Source organism: Opisthorchis viverrini, assembly GCF_000715545.1.
Source record: "Opisthorchis viverrini unplaced genomic scaffold opera_v5_117, whole genome shotgun sequence".
NCBI lineage: Eukaryota > Metazoa > Platyhelminthes > Trematoda > Opisthorchiida > Opisthorchiidae > Opisthorchis > Opisthorchis viverrini.
In genome coordinates, this window is record NW_008751771.1 from 81,684 (window position 1) to 105,467 (window position 23,784).

The 23,784-nt window shown below is 45.3% G+C and overlaps 2 protein-coding genes across 2 annotated transcripts in view; one reads left to right on the forward strand and one right to left on the reverse strand.

Annotated features, from left to right (window-relative positions):
* The window catches only part of T265_05834 (hypothetical protein), a gene marked incomplete at both ends in the record, with an annotated part of 37,500 nt that overhangs the window by 8,921 nt on the left and 4,795 nt on the right, over positions 1-23,784 (reverse strand). The window contains 8 exons of the mRNA XM_009170955.1: positions 4,040-4,113; positions 5,253-5,432; positions 8,037-8,094; positions 12,140-12,305; positions 14,474-14,583; positions 17,895-18,006; positions 18,093-18,198; positions 18,238-18,350. Coding sequence (XP_009169219.1) covers positions 4,040-4,113; positions 5,253-5,432; positions 8,037-8,094; positions 12,140-12,305; positions 14,474-14,583; positions 17,895-18,006; positions 18,093-18,198; positions 18,238-18,350 — 919 coding nt within the window. The remainder of the gene's footprint in view (positions 1-4,039; positions 4,114-5,252; positions 5,433-8,036; positions 8,095-12,139; positions 12,306-14,473; positions 14,584-17,894; positions 18,007-18,092; positions 18,199-18,237; positions 18,351-23,784) is intronic.
* Positions 14,785-23,784, forward strand: part of T265_05833 (hypothetical protein) — a gene marked incomplete at both ends in the record, with an annotated part of 15,640 nt that continues 6,640 nt past the window's right edge. Inside the window, 2 exons of the mRNA XM_009170954.1 lie at positions 14,785-14,869; positions 16,982-17,069. Coding sequence (XP_009169218.1) covers positions 14,785-14,869; positions 16,982-17,069 — 173 coding nt within the window. The remainder of the gene's footprint in view (positions 14,870-16,981; positions 17,070-23,784) is intronic.

The window sequence follows — 23,784 nt, forward strand, 5'->3', positions numbered from 1 at the left end:
CCCGTACTGTAGCTTGATACACACGTCCCTTCAGATTCAGGGATAAACCATTCTGACGCCATAGGTGTCTCAAGTTAGCGAATGCGGCCCGAGCCTTGCAGATTCGTTCATTCACCTCATCTGTCACACTACTATCAGAACTAATACAACTTCCAAGATACGTAAAACGCTCCACAAATTCCAGTACCGTACCACGCAAGGTATCGGTCTACCAGAAGCCATTTTTCAGAAGTAATAAGGTGCACCTGCTACACACCATGGCGGTGCTGCACCGGTTCTGTAACTAAGGTAAACAAATACCAGGAAACACAGTGCGGGTGAACGATCGGTCTCAAACATACAGTTTTCATACAAGCCCGAACCAGCAGCTTACACGCGCAGCTGTAAATCTGAGAAGTGTAACATTATCTGAAACCAACACAAGCTTCAGAAGGACTGAGTCGATCGTTCGTTCTATACACACTTGACTGCCCAATGAAGTATGCGAATTTCGCTATTTATTTGAAAAACCTGGCCTACAGACATGAGAAACGAACTGGAGCCACACGAACAGACAATAGTGCTCGACTCACGCAGGCCAACATCTGTGCATTGAGGATATCAACTTTCAACAGAAACGAATTCATAGCGTTTGCTTGTGTCCTCCGAACAGTAAACAACCGTCAATGATCAGCAACCGATAGGGATCACGTGCGCAAGTATCGCTCATTTCAGGACACCTGCACAAACTCCAAGTGGGCTTTGGTTGAAGCCTGCTTAACCAGTGAGCTGGAAACCAGATGAACAACTATGAACTCATTTTCTGCACGAAATGTCAACTGAAGGAAAGTGTCACGACGGATAGTCTAACCTGGTCTCATGTAGTTCCAAATAAAGGACCAAGCGAAGATGGGGAATTCCTGCTTACCACGGCGACAATTTTCGATCTACCTCCTCAAAAAGCTGCAGACGGATATCCATGCACTGTCTGTTTTCATCATCATCATCACTGTCAGGTGTAATAATCACGTACTCGTCGTACAGTGGTTATAGCTACCACAGTTTCACTCACCGATTATTCAGAGAGGTGGGGTAGATAGCTGCGCAGGCGGGAGCTGATAAATTAGTGCGTGAATACAGCACTGTAGGTGGACTGTTAAGTGGGGGTTTCGGGAAGAGAGCTATGCATTGAAGGCGGTAGCTTGAATGCATGAGCGCCATTGAGGGCGCGACTGCGCCATATCTGACAATGATATGGCCCGTCTCGGGGTCCCCATCCAGGAAGACGACAGTGACTAGCGCAGCTGAGTTTGCTGGTAATGGCTTTCGCACTTCGCTGCCAAGTCATTGTTTGATCGCCTCTGGCTCTCTTCCACCCTCCACGCAGTTGTGCGAAAAGAGCTCTTCGAGGAAGTCGGTCGACTGGCATATGCAGCACGTGGCCAAGCCAGCGCAACTGCTAAGTTCCCTTTGAAGGAAAATTCGAATTAAACTCGAAGCATTTACTACGGATCCTTCCTCGCCAGTCGTGTTCCTTATAGGGGAAGAGAAAAAGTGTCAGAGGAATGAGGGCTTTCAACTGCTAATCCTGATTTCAGGTTGAAAACATTGCATGATTCGATCGATCATTCCACTTCGCGGTGTTACCTGACAAAAGTTTCAGAAAGTCTCGAACTCATTCCCTATTTACCATACCTCAATACCGGTGGGAACGCAAAGCTCACGAAGCGCTCTTGCCCGGCTTTAATCTCAGGAATGTTGTCTGACAGGGTTGCCCAATCTAGCCCTTTTAAGCCCCCTAACCGAAACGCTGATGCAAGTGTTTTAACTGCACCGAACCCTTTGAATTAGCATCACCAGTTAACTCATTCACGAATAGGACATCTCACTGTCTATTACCTTCCTTTTGGGGTCTCGTTGAAGTGTTTTGTTTTGTCGGGTGAATTACGGACCACGAATTTATCCATTCGCTCGAACAACAATTCGTGCGCCGGATAAGCACCAGAAACCATGAAATCACCCGTGACGTAGGCATCACAAAACATCGTGGATTCTCTCGTGCATTTCAGTCTTTTGCCGGTATATACAGGTTTTCCATCATTCAATGCATTTATTATAGAAGAAAGACCATTAGTGCCGAATGAGTTTGAGGCTACAGATTATTCCTTTTCGGTCTTGGCTAGATATGTTATAAGTTTTCGTTCCACTCACACACCTTTTCCTCTCCTCTATGACGATGCTGTACCTAAAGAGAGCTTCTTATTTCTATTTGTTTTCGCAAACTACACTGACGATTTTCAGCTATTAGCATTTCTAGATTTTCTAGATATGCCGACTCGTTTCCTCAGACTTTTCAAACTTTAGCCGATTAGATGACGAACTCCGGCTTCCTCCGATGGACCCGACTTTCATCTTACTCCCCCAAATCACTTAAAAGCAACAGTTTCTTTTTGCTCATCTGCTATCACTCGTCTGTTGATCTTGTCACAGCTCTACAGTGACTGCCAACGCATAATTTCGATTGTCGAAGGCACAGAGTACCTTGGTGTGCAATTACCCTATAGTATCGCCGTTTTGTTGCCACATCCGTTTCACGTAGCTTCATATTGTCCACTTGCGGTTGTTCCTAGCCAGTTCCACAAATATCTTAGGATTCTTCGTTGAGACTGCCAGGTGATTTCACGTGCTAACCTCATCTCACCTCTCTCAGGTGCATTACTTTTCCTGTTTATAAAATGCGCGAGTGTATTCTTACTAACAGATTTCATGCTTTCATCCGACCTGTTGGCGACAAAATCTAAAAAAACGTTCTGCATGAGACGTTTGGTATTCCATATTTGGGTTGATAAAATACAAGCACTAAGACTATGAGAAAGCCTCGAAATCTCCTTATATTTGTTATACCACAGTTGTTACATGACTATGTTCGCTTTGCGACGAAAATCCGTCAATATCCGGACCAGACCGACGTAGAATACGCCCAGCCAACCATTGAGACTAGGTAGTAGGCTTAAACAGTCATCCAATAAAAAGTGCTGCATTAAAAAACTGGCTTTTAACTCGACTGCTTATGGCACCAGCGTGACAACAGCGCACTCGCGACCAGGGTTGTGTGGACGTGAAATCCGGTCACTGCGCAGAAAAGGACAGTCTTCTCTCGACCATCGATGTCTCCACGGGGGCGGGATGGTCCAAGTGGTTAGAGCGCCAATTTACCGACCGGAAGGTCCGCGGTTTGAACCCAACATTTGGCACTCGATGTCCCCTGTCTAGGCTTGGGCAACCTGACAGTATCCCAGCCCTCGCGCTTCCTCCGGGTGGCATGGCAGCTAGGCACCGAAAGGGTGTTACAGCCGAACGATTTTTTTTATTTATTATTTTGCACATGTTGGGAGAGCACTGGAACTTCAGTGCTGAACTGCTTCGCATGGTGCTCAGCAAGTCGGTCGATACACGCAGTGTACCGGCTCGGCCCCGTGTTACGCATGCCCAAAGACCGATGACATAGTCGGGTGAAAAAAACCGACAAGCGGGCAGGTTGGTGCAACAAAAAAGTACCGAAAGCCCAAATAAAGGTTTTAGTCTTGTCTGCTAGAACGAGGGGTCAGGGTTCGTAGCTATCGCTGACAGGGCTAAATCACGATCCCAGTGGCGGTTTTCCACCTAATCAATCAGCTTCACTTCTTGGGTTCCCTCTTCTTCTTTCGTGCACGACATTGTATGACTCTTCCTCCAAATTTAACCTTTCTCTGTTGGGCAGCCATAATCGCATAAGTGCTTTGCCGTTAAAAACAAAACGGCACAAGATCACTCACTCATAAGCATCAATTAGCGAAGTTAGATTTGTCGAGGGAAACCTCTAAGAGTGCCTAAAGTCTACGATGAGTTGCAAGCAGTTACCAACTAGGAAGCACTGTTCAGGATGCATGAGCTTGTAGTTGTGATGGGTTGATTTTTTTCACATCAAAACAAACCGCCTATGGAAGCAGATGTCGACGTCCTGTCACGAGGTGACGTTATATGTAGAAACAATATGGACGGTAGAAGCGGTGCTTCTTACTCGCAACGGTCAACTTCCAATGAGAGTTCCGGCCGGTTCGCGACGAACAAGGTTCGAAATCGGCGATCGCTGACCTGGAAAAATGAAACCGGTAAAGCAACACGAATGAGTATCATACAGACAAGATTTGTTCTGGCTCACTATAAGAGGGTATGGTTCCGTATACGTTATTTCTTACACAGGCTGTACATCAGTTGTCACAAATCAGCCAAGGTTTCAGTGTCAAAACATTGATAGTTCTTCGTAGCCAATTAGGTGATTGTTGACCTGTTCGGCGACCTAAGCAGGTGGGACGCAAACGTTCCGTCGAGCAGACATCGCCAGTACGCGCCCATGAAACGCTACGGTGACAAGTTTAGTAGAACGAAATCTCGGACCAGTCTGTACATTCATTTTGGTAACTGCTTAGTAGTACGACAAAATAAAAATGTAAGAACGATGCTCTACTGAACAAAGGATGTACTCCGACGTGTATACAAGACAAACAAGCTTTTTATGGCACCTTTTTTGCAAAACTGGTATCCTGAACAGTTCATCGACAAAATCAAGCAATACACAAAACAGGGAGCTGAACAACATTTCGACAATGAAAAGCGTGACTCTGTAGAACTACAATTCAAAAAGTGATTCGACTGCAAAGCCAGTCCCCAGGGTGCTAAATTAGTGCAGTGACACGACATACACGGCCGCTGGTCTGTGCGTGAATTTAAATACCATTGCCGCCATCAGGGCCCAATTCAAAGATAAACTGCCACACTCCTTCAGCAACTTTCGTGTGCAATCGGTCGTATATTCATGTGGAACACCATAGTTTATTTATGCTTGTCGGACAGAATACTGAACATAATCCAGTCTCCCTGAATGCTCATCAGAGGAAGTTTAACTCAGGTGAAATCGCAAAGTTCCTGACGAAAACTCTTCAGGCTGGTGTCAAGAAATTTGCCTTCTATGCCGGATACTCTGAAGAGACCGCGAACAGCAGGATTCAGACTGAAATTAACAGTGAGAACCGCTGGAATCCGGTGATGTGTGTTCACGGGGAACCTATGCGGTCTCTGAACTAGCGCTGATCTTTGGTTGAGGCATCAAGTCTACCCGAAAGATTCCAAAATAAAGTGACTGTCCATCGACCAGTCACGATAAAAGGGTTCCGACCTAAGACATTACGAAACAGACATAATACATCCACCGTACGTATACTGCAGATCCTCACCTGCCGTTTGACAGAATCTAGTTGATCTTTTGTACGTTCCAAAGCATCCAGAAGATACGCTTGTTCTGTTGAAATTGTCATATTAAGAAGTTGTTGCATAACTTTGGCTGCACTTCGACTAGCCTCCGAAACTGAACTGGAACGCCGATTGTTCGATGAATCATTTAAGGCGTTACGTTTCTGCATCGAGAAAAAAACGGGCATAAGAGACGAAATTAGGGTTGGAATTCGGGAAACCGTCTAATTAATGACTCGCTGATATAGCAGGTGTGCCAATGATTGCTCTGGTGTACTCCGAAGCATAGTGAGGTTGACATTGCGTTCTGAGCCACACAGTGGATTAAATGGAGTACACTGGAACACATTTAGATCGACTGTCACAGCACTTCCAGGTGAATGTTCAACAAGGATGCCAAGCTAGAAAAAACTGGCTACGTGTTGAAGTATGGGTTTGTTGGTTCGACGACAGCCAGTCTGCTCATGCAGATGGTTGCTTCTGAATTTTGATGGATAGTTGGGACGGTGTCTGATATGGGCAGGGCAGAAATGGAACTAACCCAGAGAACGTCTGAATGCTGTAGCGTTTTCAGGTTATAGAAGCTGACTGCTATTTCGCTGAGAACAGGAGTTCTGAATATGCAATGTTTTCGGTTTCATACCAGGGTTTAGACATTCCACGACACCTTAACTTCATATGGGATGGGTTTTTTTTAACTTTAATCGTCAAAAATCCTGTCGGGGACATCTCAGACACTATAAAAAGTTCGGGGAAGCCTTATACTGAAAGCATGCGGCTGTACAACCTTCAGCGCAGTTCGAAAGTAACTACCATTGAAGATTCGATTGAAGTTTCATCGTCATCATCATCATTATAATCATCATCAAAGACAGTTGAAATTCACACAGCCCGGATGCAGTGACTGTAGGGTAAAAAGTACACAAAGCTGCAGGCAGTCAATGATTCACCTAAAGAGCGAGAAAGTGCAACACCAACCGAATGAGGTTGCTGGATGGAAACCGGTTAAGTTGAACTCTCATTGATGAACTGTCACAGTACTCACGGTATCTTCAATCAAACCACAAAAATACAACACACGATTATACCGTCACTTCAGCGACCTGACTGACCTAACATTAAAAGTTTATCTACGAAAAGCCATTAGGCCAGCAATGGGAGAGTGACCTTAATAAACAATGGAAGTGCACACTTGGGTTGTCAGAAATCACAATCAGTGACTGATATAGGTCAATCAAAGCAATTGTACGAAACCCAGCAGCAGGGTATTATGGATTCGAACTCAAACGACTGAACCAGATGAAATTTACGGTTGATCTAGCGTATGATCCCCAAGTCGTTAGATGAAAGCCCACCAAGATGTTCGTCCCCATAATCTAGTATTCTTACACCGTACCGTCATTTACCATTAGATCACTTTTGGAGAAAGTTGAATCTGAAAATGGTCCCATAAAGGAGACGATTTCCCCCATAAACAGGTATCCACTTTGTTTTGAGTCTGTTGTGATAAGTAGCTCTAATCCAGTGAAATTAATTACAGGGTAATCACTAAGTCGCTCTCCGCAATGCAACTGCGCGATCAGTAGCGATCACCATTTAGCAAAAGCTGAGTACGGATAGATCTTGGCTGACACGGGAGATAGAGCAGAGATTGTCCAGTCTGTGTAGTTTAGTCAAACGTAAGGCGTGTCTCTGTTTTACCCTACACGGCTGGAAACTCAGAAGTCTATGCAAGTGAAAACGTTGCGTCCACGGAAGCGTGCTTCTACCGGGAGTAGTGGTAAACTCGAGACAGCTCAGTGGTTAAGGCATGAATTTGCTGACCGGAAGGTTCGTGGTTCGAACCCAACCCCAGCACATTGACTGTCTAGGCTTGCACATTCTGTCCGGGCTCAGCACTGGCTCAACCCTCGTCCTTCCTTCGGGTGGCATGGCAGCTATGCACTGAAAAGATACTAGAGCCGAACAATTGTTTTTATTATTATTTCTGTATTGAAAGTGGAATCGTGAAGTGGGTGGCATTGCATTTTACCTATCTGAAGGACTGCATGTTGCATAGAGTATACTCTCTTGCGTGTACATTTTCTGCCCTGCAGATTAAGTGTCTCTTCATTGATGATAACTGCTCTAGTGTGGAGAGCTACTGGTCTAGTATGGGCGAGATGTCCCAAGTGACTAGAGCGCGAAATTACTGACCGGAAGGTCGTGGTTCGATCTACTGGTCTAGTATGGGCGAGATGTCCCAAGTGACTAGAGCGCGAAATTACTGACCGGAAGGTCCGTGGTTCGATCCCGATTTCTGCATCTCGATTCCCCTGTCTAGGCTTGGGCAACCTGGCAGTATCCCAGCCCTCGTACAACCTTCGGGTGGCATGGCAGTTAGGGACCGAAAAGGTTCTGCAGCTGAACGATTTTTTTTCATAAACGAAGCACTCCATCCAAATGAACAAACATCTCATAAACGAGAGCAAAGTACTCGGAAAATTCTGAATTGGTATCCAACGGCCGTTTGCTACAGTCTTCAAGCCTGAAACGTTTCCCGGTGCACCGAATCTCTGGAAAAATCCTACAAATGTGACATCATTTAGGTGCAAGCCTACAAGGCGAGCCTTGAGAAACCAAAGAGTTCAAAAACTGGCAAGCTGTCTAACTCTAGACGCGAATAAGGCGAAGTACCAGGGGCGTACATAGACCTGACTGTCCAATCGCGTTCCAATTCAACATGAGTAAGCAACGAATCGGAATATTGGGAAGAATCATCAACTCACTTTCGACGAGGATGGCCGCAAGCTGATAATGGGCATTTCTTCCTCCAAGGATGAGATCCTGACGGACGGGAGGTGGATGGAAGTAACCATTCGATAGGAGCAAAAATATCTGGTATCGAACAGGCGTTGAAACTGTTTCTTATTAAGTAAAAATGGCTCGCAAAAGAATGGGGAATATTTTACGAGGACCAACTGTGAGAACCGCAAGACGATGAAAACTCACAAATTTGGTTACGGAAGTTAGACGAATTTGAGGAGAAGTCGACGAGTCGTAGAGAGAAGAAATAGGAAAGGTTGGATACAAAGAAGTGGAATTATAGTGGGTTTATTAATAATAATAATAATAGTAATAATAATATAGTAATACGGATATTTATTATCCGTATATTGCTTTTCAATGCGCAGCGGTTATGCCACCCGAAGGAGGCACGACGGCTACATCCGTTGCACAAGCCTAATTAAAAGCAGCCGATATACCGAGGCTGGGTTCGAACCAAGGACCTTCCTCCTCAACCAATGAGATCATCGAAGGTTAGGATGAATGGACAGTGAGCGATGGATGAATGAGCGATATCAGCGCTTGATCGAATCGATCTTACGTGAAGGATGACAATCTGATTATCAATTAAACCAAGCTAAGCAATTTGATCCGATTGTGTACGAATCAACAAGACCCGACCAGCCCAGTCAGAGAACAAAATTCAAAATGTACCAGGCGTTGACATGTTGAGGTTAACCACACCACTACCATTATCTTCATCGACGGCAGTATACCAGCCATGAACACTAGTGCCTAATTGTTATACAACCATGAAAATGCCTGGTAAACGGGAGGGACGGGGACTTATTACAATCAGCCTTATGGCCCTAGGGAAAATGACCAAGATCGTGTTACCCACACTTTGGAACAGCAAAGAGATAAACCCACATATGGAAGTAAGACATCGGTAGCATCTGGTCATGTAGTATACGGTGTCGTTAGTTTGAGTTACCCACACTTTGGAACAGCAAAGAGATAAACCCACATATGGAAGTAAGACATCGGTAGCATCTGGTCATGTAGTATACGGTGTCTGTTAGTTTGATTGATTCATATGTAAGTATTGATAATGTACAACCTTGCTTACTGGGCTTTGGCTCATGAGCTTTGTTTCTGTCTTCCATCTACGTAAGCCCAACAGACAGAGTCAGAAAAACTTTGGCGAGACAGTCCGATTAGGAAGTAATCGCATGCTACCATGTAGGGCGGTCAAGTCCCCTGTCCTGTAAGCTTTCTAATCATGTTCAAAGGAAATCACACGGAACCCATCCAGGAAGGCACAAAAATCCCAGAGAACTCAGTCTCTCTTTGCCAAATCATGGCCTGCTCCACACGGATCCTTCCGCAACAAAAGCACGGATTTTGAAAACATGTTCTCTTCAGTAGTTGGTCATGTGAAGTACATGCCCCAGCTACTTTAACACAATGATTCTCACCAAGTACTCGCTTACATACGCTGCAGCCATTTAACACCGCTATATCACGAAGGCAGTGATGAACAAACATTTGAACCTATCTAGTATTTGAAATCCGTAGGGTGACATTGTCCTTAGGGTTGTTTTGTGCACGCGGCCCTTCGGCTTCATTGAAATTTGTTTCTGAGGTCATAAATGAGGCAAAGGGCTCGAGACAGGTTAGTTTCTAAGGCACCTGCTTACAGACAGGAACGTCTGTGGTTCGAACGCGGTGTCCGCGCCTCGATTGCTCGTGTATAGGACACCTGGTGTAACGGTGATACTACTGATTGGGAGGCATGCGAGTAGCATGTTTTCCTTGAACTCCGTTTTGCGTCTCTTGGAAAGTGAGATCTACTGCAGAATTTGCGGAGTCGCTTTGTAGCACTTGCTTGGATTTGAGCAACAGTCAATGAATATCCAGGAAAGTTCAGAAAGACGCGTTCAAAGAGAAGATGGGTATTCAGTTTTGTGAGCAAGATGCATATGAGAGTTTCGCTTCCCTGTCCAATAGTCTGTAACTGTTCAGTTGGCATTTTCTAATGAATAACTCTGCAGTGATGGCCTTCTTCCTTTCAGCGGGAATACTAGCTACCACGTTCCTAGCACCGCACACAGCGGTTGTTATCTCTCTTCAGTTGCTATCGTCTTCTGAAGAAGTCACTTTTAAAGCATCGTATTGCGGGTTTTGATGTGCTGGCTAGATTCGTGGTTCAGAAAGCCTTTCAGCTGCTAAAAAAGAAGCTTGGTGCTTAGTTTTACACGAGAAATTCAGTGAACATTAATGGTGGATGGAACATAACTCAAATCAACAGGTGTGCCCTAGAGTGATCGGTAGCTGATGCCTATATGATGGATTAGGCCCTACGGCTGTTTAGCAGTATGGATACCCGACGCAGGTGCGCGGTACACCTGAGGAACAATTAGTGGTCAGCGCAAAGTTGTGACATTCACCACTTTGACCCTAGGCTAAAATCGCCACCAAAACATGTCTTGCGTAAACTGAGGCACCCTATTAGTGCATGGAAACCTAGGATTATTTCTGAACCCTTCGTGCTGGATAAGAGGGTGGGTATTTTTCAATAAAAGGTATCTTTTACGGTATTGGGGTCCCCGACCGTCTGCCGGAAATTAAGCAAAATCAAAAAATGACCCGTTCCTTCTTGTTTTACTAAGCCAATCTCTCAAGTGCCGATCTGACTTTGAATATCACCCACTAATGTATTTCCAAAACCCATTTTCCCGAGAAAGAGCTAGAATATCCAAACGCAAGTAACTGTCCACAACTTGTTTCGTAAACGGAGCTGATCGGTTCACACGAAACAAAGCACTGAATCAAGCGGATCATGTAGAATAGAGCTGAACAAGACTATCCTCTGAAATACCGATGGGTTTTCTCAGTTGTGTGTTTGCTGGTGCATAAAACTACACCTGTGTCGTCATTCGAGCAGAATTTAAAACGCAGCGCGTCGTAAAACAGAACTCAAAAGTGGACACAGAATCAGGAGGTAACGAATAGATTTTAGATGCCATCGTATCAGTCGTGCCCTCGAACTGTGTTTCGAACTGCGCTGTTCCCCATAAAGGAGTTGGGTTGAAATTAAAGTAAATCGTACGGTGAGTTCAGTTAACAAGAACTGAAAAAAGATGGAAATACTGCCGTTCGAACCCGAATTTAAAGAACAAGATTACTGGTGCTCACTCATTCTGTTAATGCGGAGTATATCCCCACAAACAATCGGTCAAACCGTTTAGCTTTGACACAAGGCGAAGCCTTTACGGGCAGGAGAGATATGGAAATGAGAGTTTTTCGCCAAAACAATCCTACGTCTCGACTCTAAAGCGTTTCCAGGAGCGCCCTTATTTGTCCTATATCACTGACAGTTCAGAAACACGTATTGGACATTGGGTGTCTGAAGCAAACTATTCGTGCTGTAGATGTCTCTTCTAGAGTACCGAAAAGACGGGACCAAAGAATTTTATTTGGCTGGGAATTCACTGAAACTCCCACTGAAGTAAACATTAGATCGTAATTCTGCATACCTAGCTGTAGACAACTAGTGCGGGATGGCTCAATAGCTAAAGCGCAAATTTACTGACCGGAAGGTCCACGGTTAGACCCGACCTTTGCCTCTCTACTTCCTCCTTCTAGGCTTGGGTAACCTGGAAGTATCCCAGTCCTCATGCCTCCTTCGGGTGACATGACAGCTAGGGACCGAAAGTGTCACAATTTTTATTTTTATTTTTAAGACAACAACCACTAATTGAAAATGAATTGGCTCGTTCAAGGTCGACAACCAAATAAAAACACAGTGCATCAAAAAAGGCAACCAATAGCATTTTACCAAAACTTCTTGCATCATCCATCATTGAATAACAAGCAACCAATGGGTTTCCCCTTATTAGATGCGCAACCCTGATACGAATAGCAAACAAACCCCCTAACTTGAATGACGGGAATTACGAACTTTTAACATGACTAGTGTCCAGAAGATGACCGACGGCACCAAGCTCCGGCAGATTCAAGGCCACTCATCCTGCCGAAAAAGTGCATACCAAAAAGAGCTAGTAAGAGTTAGACTGTCAGAAAAGTAGTGAAGTAAACTCACTTTAACTGCAAATCAGACCATCGGTCCCCGTATTGCTTCATCAATTCGAGTCGCTTGCAGTGAGCCCGTCGAGATGATCGATAAAATAGCAGCATCAGGCATAATGTGAACAGTATGGCAGAGATGGTCGCGGCAGGCAACAAGATAACATGAAACAATGAGACGCCTGAAATCGTGGAGCAGAAACGAACAATGAGTAAGGCTATTTTCTCCAATAAGTTGTAACAGAAATGCTCCTCTACAGGAGAGTTCTCTGTTCCTAACCAATAAAAAACATTGAGCAAAACCAGGCTGGTCCAAAAGAAACGAAAATTAATTTCTTGAAAGGACAAATTGAAGATTGCAACTAATCCCGAAATCAGATGAATGTGAATTTTCTGCTAAGATGGAAAAGAACGTGAATGTCGACAAAGGCCAGTATGGATGCTGGCGCTGTGATAACATGAGTGTGGTTAGTCATGAGCGTTATTTGGTCACGTAATCGGACGGTACTAGTGACAACGCTGGTCAGAAGCTTGTGTCTCCTTGTGATCCTTGTTGTCTCCCCCACATCACCGATTTGAACCCGTCAATATCGTCCTGCAAAAATCCACTAGTATCGTGACTTTCGGTTGAATGAGTGCTCAGGGTTATACGTGACACTGGGCAGCGACCGGATGTGGTTGTCAGTACACAAGGTACTATGAAGCAGTTGAGCAATCTGCGATACAAATACGATGTTTCAGGACCCATGGCATCGGTTGAAGACACTGCATTGGTCGAGTTTGTGGATAAACATTGGTAGTTTACAAAAGCAAAACAAGAGGCGGGCAAGCCTCGATTGATACACCGACTATTGATTCGATACATTTTACACCAACTGCGGCATATTCATTTAAAGTATATCACGAACGAGAGATTCACTTGACATTCAGTTGAGTATTCCGTTAAAAGCGAGTTTAGTTGCAAATGAGTACGCACCTCCAATTAAGTGCAACTTGGTGTTCAAGCGAGAAGCGAGGTCGAAACTCAAAAACTAGGCTCACTTAATGAGCCTAAAAAGGGGAGGAACCAGTAGTGACGTGTCAGGGTTTTCAACAACCTTGTAATTAGTCTAGGTTGATGTTGGGAAGTTATTCCGAAGCTCAGAAGGAGCATTGAGAAGGCAAATTCTGACGCATTTTCTGGGGGCATTTTTGGAGCCAATCAAACAAGCGACAAACGAAATCAAATCCTCAGTCAGGATCAATAAAAATAGCAAATTACCGTAACCTAACAAACATGAGAAAATTTCTTGCTGGCAAATCGGCAGGGGAAAACTGAACGAGTTTGACTTTTCGCTATTAGGTGCTTATTTTATATTGCAAGGAAATACATACCGGTGGACAGACCACAAATTGCTCCTAGTTGACGTACATGCTTAGATCACTTTTGTGATAATACAGTGCTCATTACTCAGGGTACGGGTATCATGAGTCCGAATTGATAGCAGGGTCCTTCCTCGTACCGTAGATGAACTAAAGTCCGAAGCAGACGAATATCTTCTTCCTAATAAAACTAGGTAATAATGGAAAAAATCGTTGAGCTGTAGCATTCTTTCGGTGCTTAACTGCCATGCCAGCCGAAGAAAGCACGAGGGCTGGGATACTCCCAGATCTCCTAAGCCTAGATAGGGGATGTAGAGGCAGTGGTCGGGTTCGAACCGCGGACCTTCCGGTCAGTAAATTCGCGCTCTAACCGCTGAGGTAGTTGGTTTCCTACGTTGGTTTTATCAACATTCAAAACACCTCGTCAGAAAGTCTTACTTGAAGCTATTCCATCCGATTCTAACACAAACGCAGGCAAAGCCCAAAACGACTGGTTTTGTCGTAGGTAGTCGCTTTGTTCAACTAATTTGATAACACTTTCTGAATAGGACAAAATACTCAGGGGAGGAATAAGCATAAGCATAGAACCGTTTCAACAAGCCGCATTGCTGGAAGGTTTGCGGTTTATAAAAGAAACTACTCCGCACTCCCCCCTTCAGTGAAATCGTCTGCTTCCTAGCTGTTTTTACGTAACTTGTCCCGTGGTTGACCAATCAGATGGGATTGTGCAACATAATGAAAGTCCAAAGTTCATATTCTCCAAAACACAGGCAATACACTATTTCTGGACTACACGTCTCGATCGGCATATCATCCCTTGAACACCCAAGGGATCCCAAGCCATGAATTGGTAAATGTTCAGGGGTAGGGCTGTGACCAAGTAAAACGGACCAGGTCTGAGTGAAAATGTTCATAAAACGGCGAAAATGGCACCCGAAGATTTTTCACAAAACGGCATGATCAAAACTGGACGGTTTTAAAGACGTACCGGTTGGCGGGCCATAAAATATCAGTGCCATGATTCGGCTTTCGATCGCAAGAAAGTCTTCGGGTGTCAAGTGATTCTTGATGACATGTGTATGTTCAGGAAGAAGGAAACTTTGAACAAGAAAAATGAGAAAAAATGAAGCCAGAAAGCTCGGGTGCCAACAATTCGTAAAAAGCAAAGTTAAAGTCAGTCGACCAAGTTCCAAAGACGTGTTTAAAATCAAGCAGACTGAGACAAATAGAGAAGACGCTTACCACCACTGCGCAGAAAATAATACCCTAGGGAACCACGGATATACGTACCAGAAAAGTATGTTCTCGCAGAAAGAAGCGAGACCTCGAGATCAGAAGTTATGCATAGGTTGGCTTCAACAGCAACACCTCACTGATGGGTCAGGTAAATTTCACAAGTACACCAGTTTTGTGTGTGCAAAACTATTTAAGACATTGTTCAGCTATAGTACCCTTTCGGCGCCCAACGGTCATGCCACTAGAACAAAGCACGAGGGCTGGGATACTGCGGGGGTGCCCAAGACAGAGGGAGTCGAGAGGCAGAGGTCGGGTTCGAACCGCGAATCTTCTAGCTCTAACCACTGAGCCATCTCGCACCCTGTGTGTGCGTAATACTGTCTACGGAATAGTGGAAATATACAATTTCTTTGTTAGCTACAAACCATGTACAATCGGCATACTGATTCCAGCTGCAACAGTCTCCAATATCGGGAAGTTGAAGAGTGTGAGATATACACCCAGGTCTTGCACGTGATGGAATGTTTGTTTAGTTCGGGAACTGGGTAGCTACAGAGTGAACGCGATAACTTCGATTCATGACCGCTACAGAGTAGGTGATTAAGCCGTTTGCCAGTGTCATTGGATACTGATAAGTTGAGTCCAGGAAAGTGGTGGGTATCGACCCGACTCAGTTTATTGGTTGGTGTTTTCATAGTTCGTTGCCAGGACATACAATGTCCACCTCTCGGTCGCTTCCACTCAGAACAGGGCTGGGAGAAAATAGCTCTGCTCTAACCACTGAGCCATCTCGCACCCTGTGTGTGCGTAATACTGTCTACGGAATAGTGGAAATATACAATTTCTTTGTTAGCTACAAACCATGTACAATCGGCATACTGATTCCAGCTGCAACAGTTTCCAATATCGGGAAGTTGAAGAGTGTGAGATAAACACCCAGGTCTTGCACGTGATGGCATGTTAGTTCGGGGCACCCTGTGTGTGCGTAATACTGTCTACGGAATAGTGGAAATATACAATTTCTTTGTTAGCTACAAACCATGTACAATCGGCATACTGATTCCAGCTGCAACAGTTTCCAATATCGGGAAATTGAAGAGTGTGAGATAAACACCCAGGTCTTGCACGTGATGGCATGTTTGTTTAGTTCGGGAACTGGGTAGCTACAGAGTGAACGCGATAACTTCGACTCATGACCGCTACAGAGTACGTGATTAAGCCAGGACATACAATGTCCACCTCTCGGTCGCTTCCACTCAGAACAGGGCTGAGAGAAAAGAGCTCTGCGAGCCAGACGGTCTTCTGGTGTGCGGAGTAAATGTCCTAACCAGCGTAACCTACGAAACGTGAGTAATTCACCTATTGCGGGACAGTTTCTTCTTCCTAGTACTACCTGGTGTACCTCAACTTCTCCACCCAGTCAACTAATACAACCTCCCAAATGAACAAAGTTAGCTACCCCGTCGATTGGCACGTCTACAAACATGAGGTTTGGTTTGATCCAACCCAGTCTTGTAGCAGCACTTTACACTTTGCAGGTGTGAAGCATATGCCAAACCATACGACAGAATTACTTAGGTTATTTAAAATGGTTTGCATTTTTTAAACATCTGCAACGATGGTTCGGAGAGATGGAAGCGGTAAATGATACAATGGATGAGTAATCACAGGGTTGGTAATGTGTTGAAATATTGGTATCTCGGGTGAGTTTATTGGTTGTTGATCACGTGGCTGTTGATCTGTTCGTCGAGGTTGGCAAAAGTTTCGTCACCATACGAGGTTATATCATCAGTGTGCGGGTGGGGACGCTGTTGATCTGTTCGTCGAGGTTGGCAAAAGTTTCGTCACCATACGAGGTTATATCATCAGTGTGCAGTCGGGTGGGTACTTCCTCTTCGCCTGCGTGCGTTTATAGCATGACACTGATGTGATTGGCCGCCTGGAAGCCAATGTTATTCGTGTCTGTTCGTCCGTTTGTGATCTCGGTTGCGTTGTGGTCTGCGTTCTTTTGAGTTGATTGGCTATCCCAACGCCTTCTATTTTTAGTGGTTTCTCCCCCGGCTTTGATCAGCCCGTTCTCGAGTTGAATCACGTTGCGGCTTGATCATCTCGAGAAAGATTGGTTGGTTGCACCGTTCTATTTTGTAAAGGCTGATGCCCCTGCTTCCGCCGGTTTATTTGGTGTTTGGTTTATTGACTGGGTGCCTCCGATCGAATTGATGCGTCCGTTTGAATCGGTCTTTCCTACTTCTCTTATCAGCTCCTCGTCTGGTGGGGAGGGATCATGGGGGAGGACCGGTGACCGAAGAGATGCAATGGCGAATGATACTTCCCGGTTGTCCAAGGAGGTTGGTTGAAGCACCCCACCTTCAGCCCCAAAAGTGACACAAGGCAGCGAGAGGATGTAGGGTTTTTATCCAGGGACCCTACCCTCAGCCTCTAACTCAAAAGTCTGGACAGCAAAGCAGCGGGTAGTAGGATTTTCTTGGAGGACCTTCCACGGAGCCAGTGACTAAATCGCCTGACCCACTTGGCTGCAGGAGGCGGCTTGGCCCTAGGATGCACGGAGTAAGGCACTACCTTTTCACTACTAATGCTGTTGAGCACAGCAGGTGCCTTTTGAACAGCACCGGGATCTTTGTTTTTTGAGGTATTTCGATCGTATTGGATCGGTTACGGTCAACCGTTAGGCGATCAAAGTGTGAGGTTGTTGAGGCAGCCTTTTTATAACCTGCCCTTCCTCGATGGAAAGCAGCATTGCTGTCTCCATGGAAATGCTGCTTGCATGGGGAAAGCGCCTTACTGCCTTCACACTCCTATCACAGAGGACAGTACGAATTTACCTCCAGACCACCTCGCCACATGAGTTCTCGAAATATAGAGGCTCCCTGCTTTCCATCGGGCCTTCCTGGCATGGTTGGACCTTCAGGAGCCAAGTTCCAGCCAATGTAACCCACAGAACCATTGCAGCATAGAGTCCAACCATGACCACCATGAGATGACAGCTTTAGGTTAGGGTGGAAACATGACATTACGACAGGGTCTTTTTGAGTGGCAGATCGACGTCCGCTGTCAAGCCTATGGGACAAGGTAGATATGCGGGATGCGAGGTACTAGACCAAATTCCAGGCAGTGTAAACTAGTGAACAGCTTTCGTTTATATTAAGCCTCACCTGGGTAGAAAAGCCCCAGTGACTTCGTGATCGATAAAAAGGCGCCGATGCTTGATGAGGTCGGGAAAAGTTGTCAGCCAGTCGGAAAGTTCTTTTGTTGTCCAGGTGGAGGCTTTGAAAATGCAGACGGAAAGAATTTGTTAGCGAGTAACATAAAGCCAAAAAATTTGATGAGATGAAAAACGCCAAATCCCTCACCAGTGTTTGAATTCCAAGCTAGAATCAGCGCTTCCGTAGAAAGAGTTCCTACAGTGACCAGGTGTGGATTACATAAAACGTGCCGACAGACAGAGAGGAACTGACTCTACGAAGATAATAACTCCTAAAAAGGTACGAAACAAACCTCGCCACTTTGAAAAGCATCATGAGCATCATTCCATTGTTGAGACAGCGTAGCGAGTGCCCGATGAATTTCGTACTGCTCATAATTAGGGATGTTCAACTTTGGGGCAAAACCTGAAAAGGAAGGGAATCAACTGAGAAGCGGCAGACTACGTTTCGAGAAGCAGTAGTAGTCCATAACGCGCACAACTTCCTCAGTCTTATTCACCATCCCCAAGTCCCTTTAGAGTCTATAGCGACAGAATAACTTGTTTTGGAAAATTTCCAGACACTCGAACGCTAGGTTAAGTGATGAAGATAACAGGAATAAGCAGACAGTAATGTGTGGATAACAGATTGTTCGCATGGGCAACATTTTCAACAGGTTTTCCGAAACATGTTTACACCCGGAACCTCGGAAGTCAAGGAGTACCAGAAGAAACAGATTACTGCAAATGACTGTCCCGGAATCAGAGCTGGGTTGGACGGTGCACTGCAAAAATAAATAACTCAGCTGAGGCACATACCGAGCCACCGTTGCCTCCATTATAACCACCCCAAGAGAGTGCCGAAATGCTTTCATGATGAAGTATCTTAACCTGGAGACAGAGTACTATTAGAGGTGTCCAACGCCTTCTGCACTCGGCTGATGAAAATTCCGTTGACTACGAACATTTTCGACAAATCACATCGAAACGTGGTGAAATGTAATTTTAACCAAAGCGATTGTACCGGATTACCAGTAGTTTCGCATGCACGTGGCCAAGAGTAAACCAATGTCGAATAAATCAGCACTAAAACCATGCAGAATTGAATAAATCATACAAAACAAATTAATTTCCTCATCAACAACACAACGTCAGTGTTTAGCACTAATGCTACGTTGCCATACAACCGTAAGTTATTTGAAAAGCTTATTGTGGAAAAAAAAGCATAGAAGTGGATGTGGAAGCGACCTGATATCAATCTATCAGTCATTAGGATGGAATAATTGTAATCCCTAATTATATCAGCACTGCGATACTGTATACCGTTTTATCGAAGGCGAGGAGGCTCAGTGGTTAGAGCGCGATTTTGCTAACCGAAAGATCCGTGCCTCGAACCCGGCCTCTACATTTCGACTTCTCTTGTGTAGGTTTCGGCAACCTGACAGTATCCCAGTACGTGTTTTCTTCTGGTGGCATGGCAACTAGACACCGGAAAGGTGTGACAGTTGAACGATTTTTTTTACCGTTTTATCCTGATTCCTGGCTTTGGTACGTCTATTTCGCTGTCCAAATGTGACCGCCAAACAAGCGACTTCGGCCGGTCTTCTTGACAGTCGGTTTGTAAAACGTACCTAAGTTGTGCTATTTATTCTTGGGGGCAAATGAGTTGCACCGGAAACTAGAAAGTTTCCTGTGACTTCGGTGAGTTTCATCCCTCAAAGAAAACTGCGCAAGTAGAAAAGGAACGATGGAATGAATCCAGTTACATTGTGCTCACCGGATATCTACCCCTCACCCAAGCTATTTGAAGCCGCATTCCCAACTGATTGTATGGAAGGAAATCAAAATATTTTAACGGATGATAGAAAAGAGTGGGTGGATGGAAAGGACCCAGTGCTGACCTACCACAAGCAGTCTGAGGTACCCACGCCTCCAAGCGTTCAGTCAGACAATCTGGAAACTGGCAACAAAAACGTCATTCATATCGATCAGCAGCCTTTCGCAATTTCTCTAGCCAAGCACAGGAGGTTATACGGGGGCTCTATCTCTGAAGGTATAACACACAAACACTCAAATCTTCGTAATCTCCTACACACCTCTATCACATTATGCTATCCCTGTTTTTGTGGTTTGCGTCATTCTGAAGGAAGCACGGGGAGCAACACTGGTTTTGGTAGACGGTGTCTCGGCAAGCGTAGGACATGACCGAGCCACCATAATTGATGGTGCTGCGTGTTTTCTGCGATTGAAGTGCCTGCTGCACAAACATCGGTTTTAAATTATTTCATTAAGAATTGTTTGACGCCATCCGACAGCAGCAACGCTCCTGAGGCATCGGTGACCAAAAACCTGAAAACGCCGACTGTCCACAGGGACCATGTTTCGCAACCATATAACACAGCCCTAACTGTGGCCTGGTACACGCGACCCTTGAGACTCAGTGATATGCCTTTTTGAGGGAACAAGTGATACAAATTAGCAAACGTGACTCAGGCTTTCGAGACTCATGAACTGATTTCGTCAGACACACCTCCGTCAGAGTTAATACGACTACGGAGGCATGTAAAGTTCTCCACAACGTCTGGTGATTCGCCCTGAGATGTAAGGCACAGGTTCAGAGACTGTACGTTATGAAGCATTACTTTGAGCTTTGAAGATGCTAAAAGTAAGCCCAAAGATGGTATGATGGCGGTAAGTTTATTCAACAGAGCTTATACTAAGCCTTCGTCTTCAAAGATGAGGGCGTTGTCATCTACGAACTACAGATCGAAAATGTCCTCACCAGCAACGATTTGACCATCCGCGTTTTGAAGGCTCTCTAGCAGTCATTTCATTAGTTCATCAATGACGAAGTTGAACAAGAGTAGGGAGAGTGGACATCCTTGTCGAACACCATTTTTGTGCGGAGGGCTCACCATCCACTTACATACACCAAATAAAAAAACATTCAGCGATAGCACCTTTCGGTGGCACTGCCACGCCACGAGAAGGAAGCACGAGGGCTAGGATACTGCCAGGTTGCCCAAGCCTAGACAGGGAAAGTCGAGCTGCAGAAGCCGGGTTCGGAACACAGACCTTCCGGTCAGTAAATTTGCACACTAACCACTGAGCCATCTCACCCCAGGATAAATGCGAGTTAATCACACTGCTTATCAGCTGCTCATGGCCGAACGGTTAAGCGCACAATCCGGGTGGTCGCGGGTTCGAGACTCTGGTGCTCCATGAGATGTGCACTACTTGTGATTCCAAATAAAGATTAAATAATTGTACAGCGCTTCTCGACTTTTCAGCATAACCTACAGGACGAAATCTCCAGCATACCAAATGACTGTTGCTAGTATGGCGTGGCTATCCTCGTGAGCAGCGTTATAAATACCCCGCTAGAGATGCGCCCTACAGAAATTGTGGAAGGAAAGAGCATTTTCATCCGTTTTAAGTGCGCTATCTTGAATCAGTGCTGGGGCCTCCAAATGTCTCGAAAAAGCGGCCGCCAATGTGAAAGCCAATGGTATTCCACATCAAGCTCTTGTAGATGTTGGTATGTGATTTTCTCATAACTCCGCCACGTCTAATGGAAGGTGCACCCCCATGTGGTTTATTACAGAACCTACAGAAATGCTATGTAGCGTTCGTTTACAATTGCGTAAGAGTCAATGAATATCCAAGAAACTTCGAGAGAAAAAAATGTTAAGGCACCCTTTCGGTGCCTAGCTGCCGTGCCACCCGAAAGGGGCACGAGGGCTGTGATACTACCGGGTCGCTCAAGCCTAGCCAGGGGAAGTCGAGAGGCAGTCGAGAGTCGGTTTCGAACCACGGACCTTCGGGTCAATAAATTCGCGCGCTAATTCAAAAAGACACGTGAGAATGTTCAGTTTGATTCCCGAAAATGTAGTCCATCGGACTCAGTTGCCTGTACCCCGTCGTCACTTGAGATCACTTTGACATCCATCCAGCACAGAAGCTTCACTCTTCTATACTGTTTTTTAGTTGCAACGTATACAACATTCAACCCCCCGTCGATGACATCACGCGACGGCCTATGTGGCGGAAGTATCGACACATACGCGTCCAACGCAGATTCCCAGTATTGCACAATGTGGCATGGCGATTAAGCAGCAATAGTGCCACGCTGTTGTTTGTCAATGGTTCGAGATGGATTGACATCCATCGCCTCGGCAGGATTCTTTGGTTTAATACTGAGGCCTCAAATGACCGTAGAATGGATTTTTGTATTGTCTCTGCTCCACACTGATCAGCATTGCTTTACGTCGCCCCTGAATTGGAAGGTCCTTCGGATGCTATTAGTGTATGTCTGCGGTTTCATGGCAGAAAATGGCATCGGAAGACGAAACGGCAAGAAGGATAACAAAACGTCACGCACAGTACAAATAAATGGTGCCAGAATAAAGTTGGAGAACGTTCGTTACGTCCTTGTGATACAGGTCGATAAAATACCAGTCACTTAGGTTGATCTTACCAGATCCGAGTTTTCCAACCTGGACGTTCATATTCTCCATTAATCTAATTACACATATAGCACACACCACCTTCGGCAACAGGCTGCTCAACCACCAGTGGATCATAAATCGTAGCGCTTTTCGGAGTTGTTCACACACAGAAACATGAGCAGTGTGATTAACTTGCGCTGAGGCATGGGATGGACACAGGGGCCAGAGGATGCGTTGTCAAGATCGGCCACCTTCTTGGATGTCTCAAATCGCGGCATCCCAGGCATCGAGTCCTTGGAAAGGTTCTCGCAGACATCAATCCAGTATTGGTTGCCATAGTGCTGGCTGTTGACAGGCCGTCGACGTGAACAGGCAAACTAAATGCACCAAACCAAATTTTCAGCTGACTACCTCAACGACCTCGCAATTCCTGGTGCAGCTAGAAAAGGAATAGCTCCGACGATTTATTTTGGTGGAAACAAAACAGTGAACCGGAACTGTGGCAGAACGAGTAATGGTCCGCTCCTACAGGTGAATTATGTACAGCTCTGTAACACTCTTGGTTTGAAAAAATAATGTCGACTCCGCTTACCATCGTTTATCCATTAAATTCCCAACACCCCCTCCAACGAGATAAATATTCATGAATAGCGACTTTAGGTACCGGCGTCCTATACACTTCATGCCGCCTGTCCTAAGGGCTCAATCTGCGTGTCACCCATTCATCACTCAGTGCATCGTTCGACATTTGACAGCGTTGCAACAAAAGGGTGCCATAACTGAGCGATGTTTGCATTTCTATTTCCACCCAAGATGACCAGCATGCTTGGACTCAAATTCCGATTAATCCCCTACAACAACAGACACCTTTAAAAACGTCTGCAATGGAGTAAGAACCACGCTGAAATCACCAACGAGACCTTCGTCCCGAAACCAAATCAAGGACAGCATTGTCCTTTACCTAGACAACTGCAAGCCTGGCTCACTACGGTGAAAAGTGAGGAAAAACGTGGTCTCCGCAATGTCTACGGAGTTCATCGCTGAACCGCTACTTAAGCAGCTCTGGTAACCGACCGCCGCGTCCAGGCACCATGTACCCGGAACACTGAAATGATTTAATCCTGTCTCAGGAGATGGTCACCCGTGAGTAAACTGGCTGAAAATGTTTGAATCAACTTTTAGGCGCACACTCATGGGTGTACTCATGGTTTAAACAACCTTCCTCAATGTGCTCGTAACCTAGTTGATGTGGTACACAGTAATGTGTTCCAATTCACAACCGTTTTTTCAGACTCCGTAACAACCTTGTTCAAATGATTCTATTCATCATCACCATCACCATCATCGACAGCATGACATCAGTGTTCAACACCGATGTTTCACTGCCGTACAACCATGACCTTATTTGAAAGC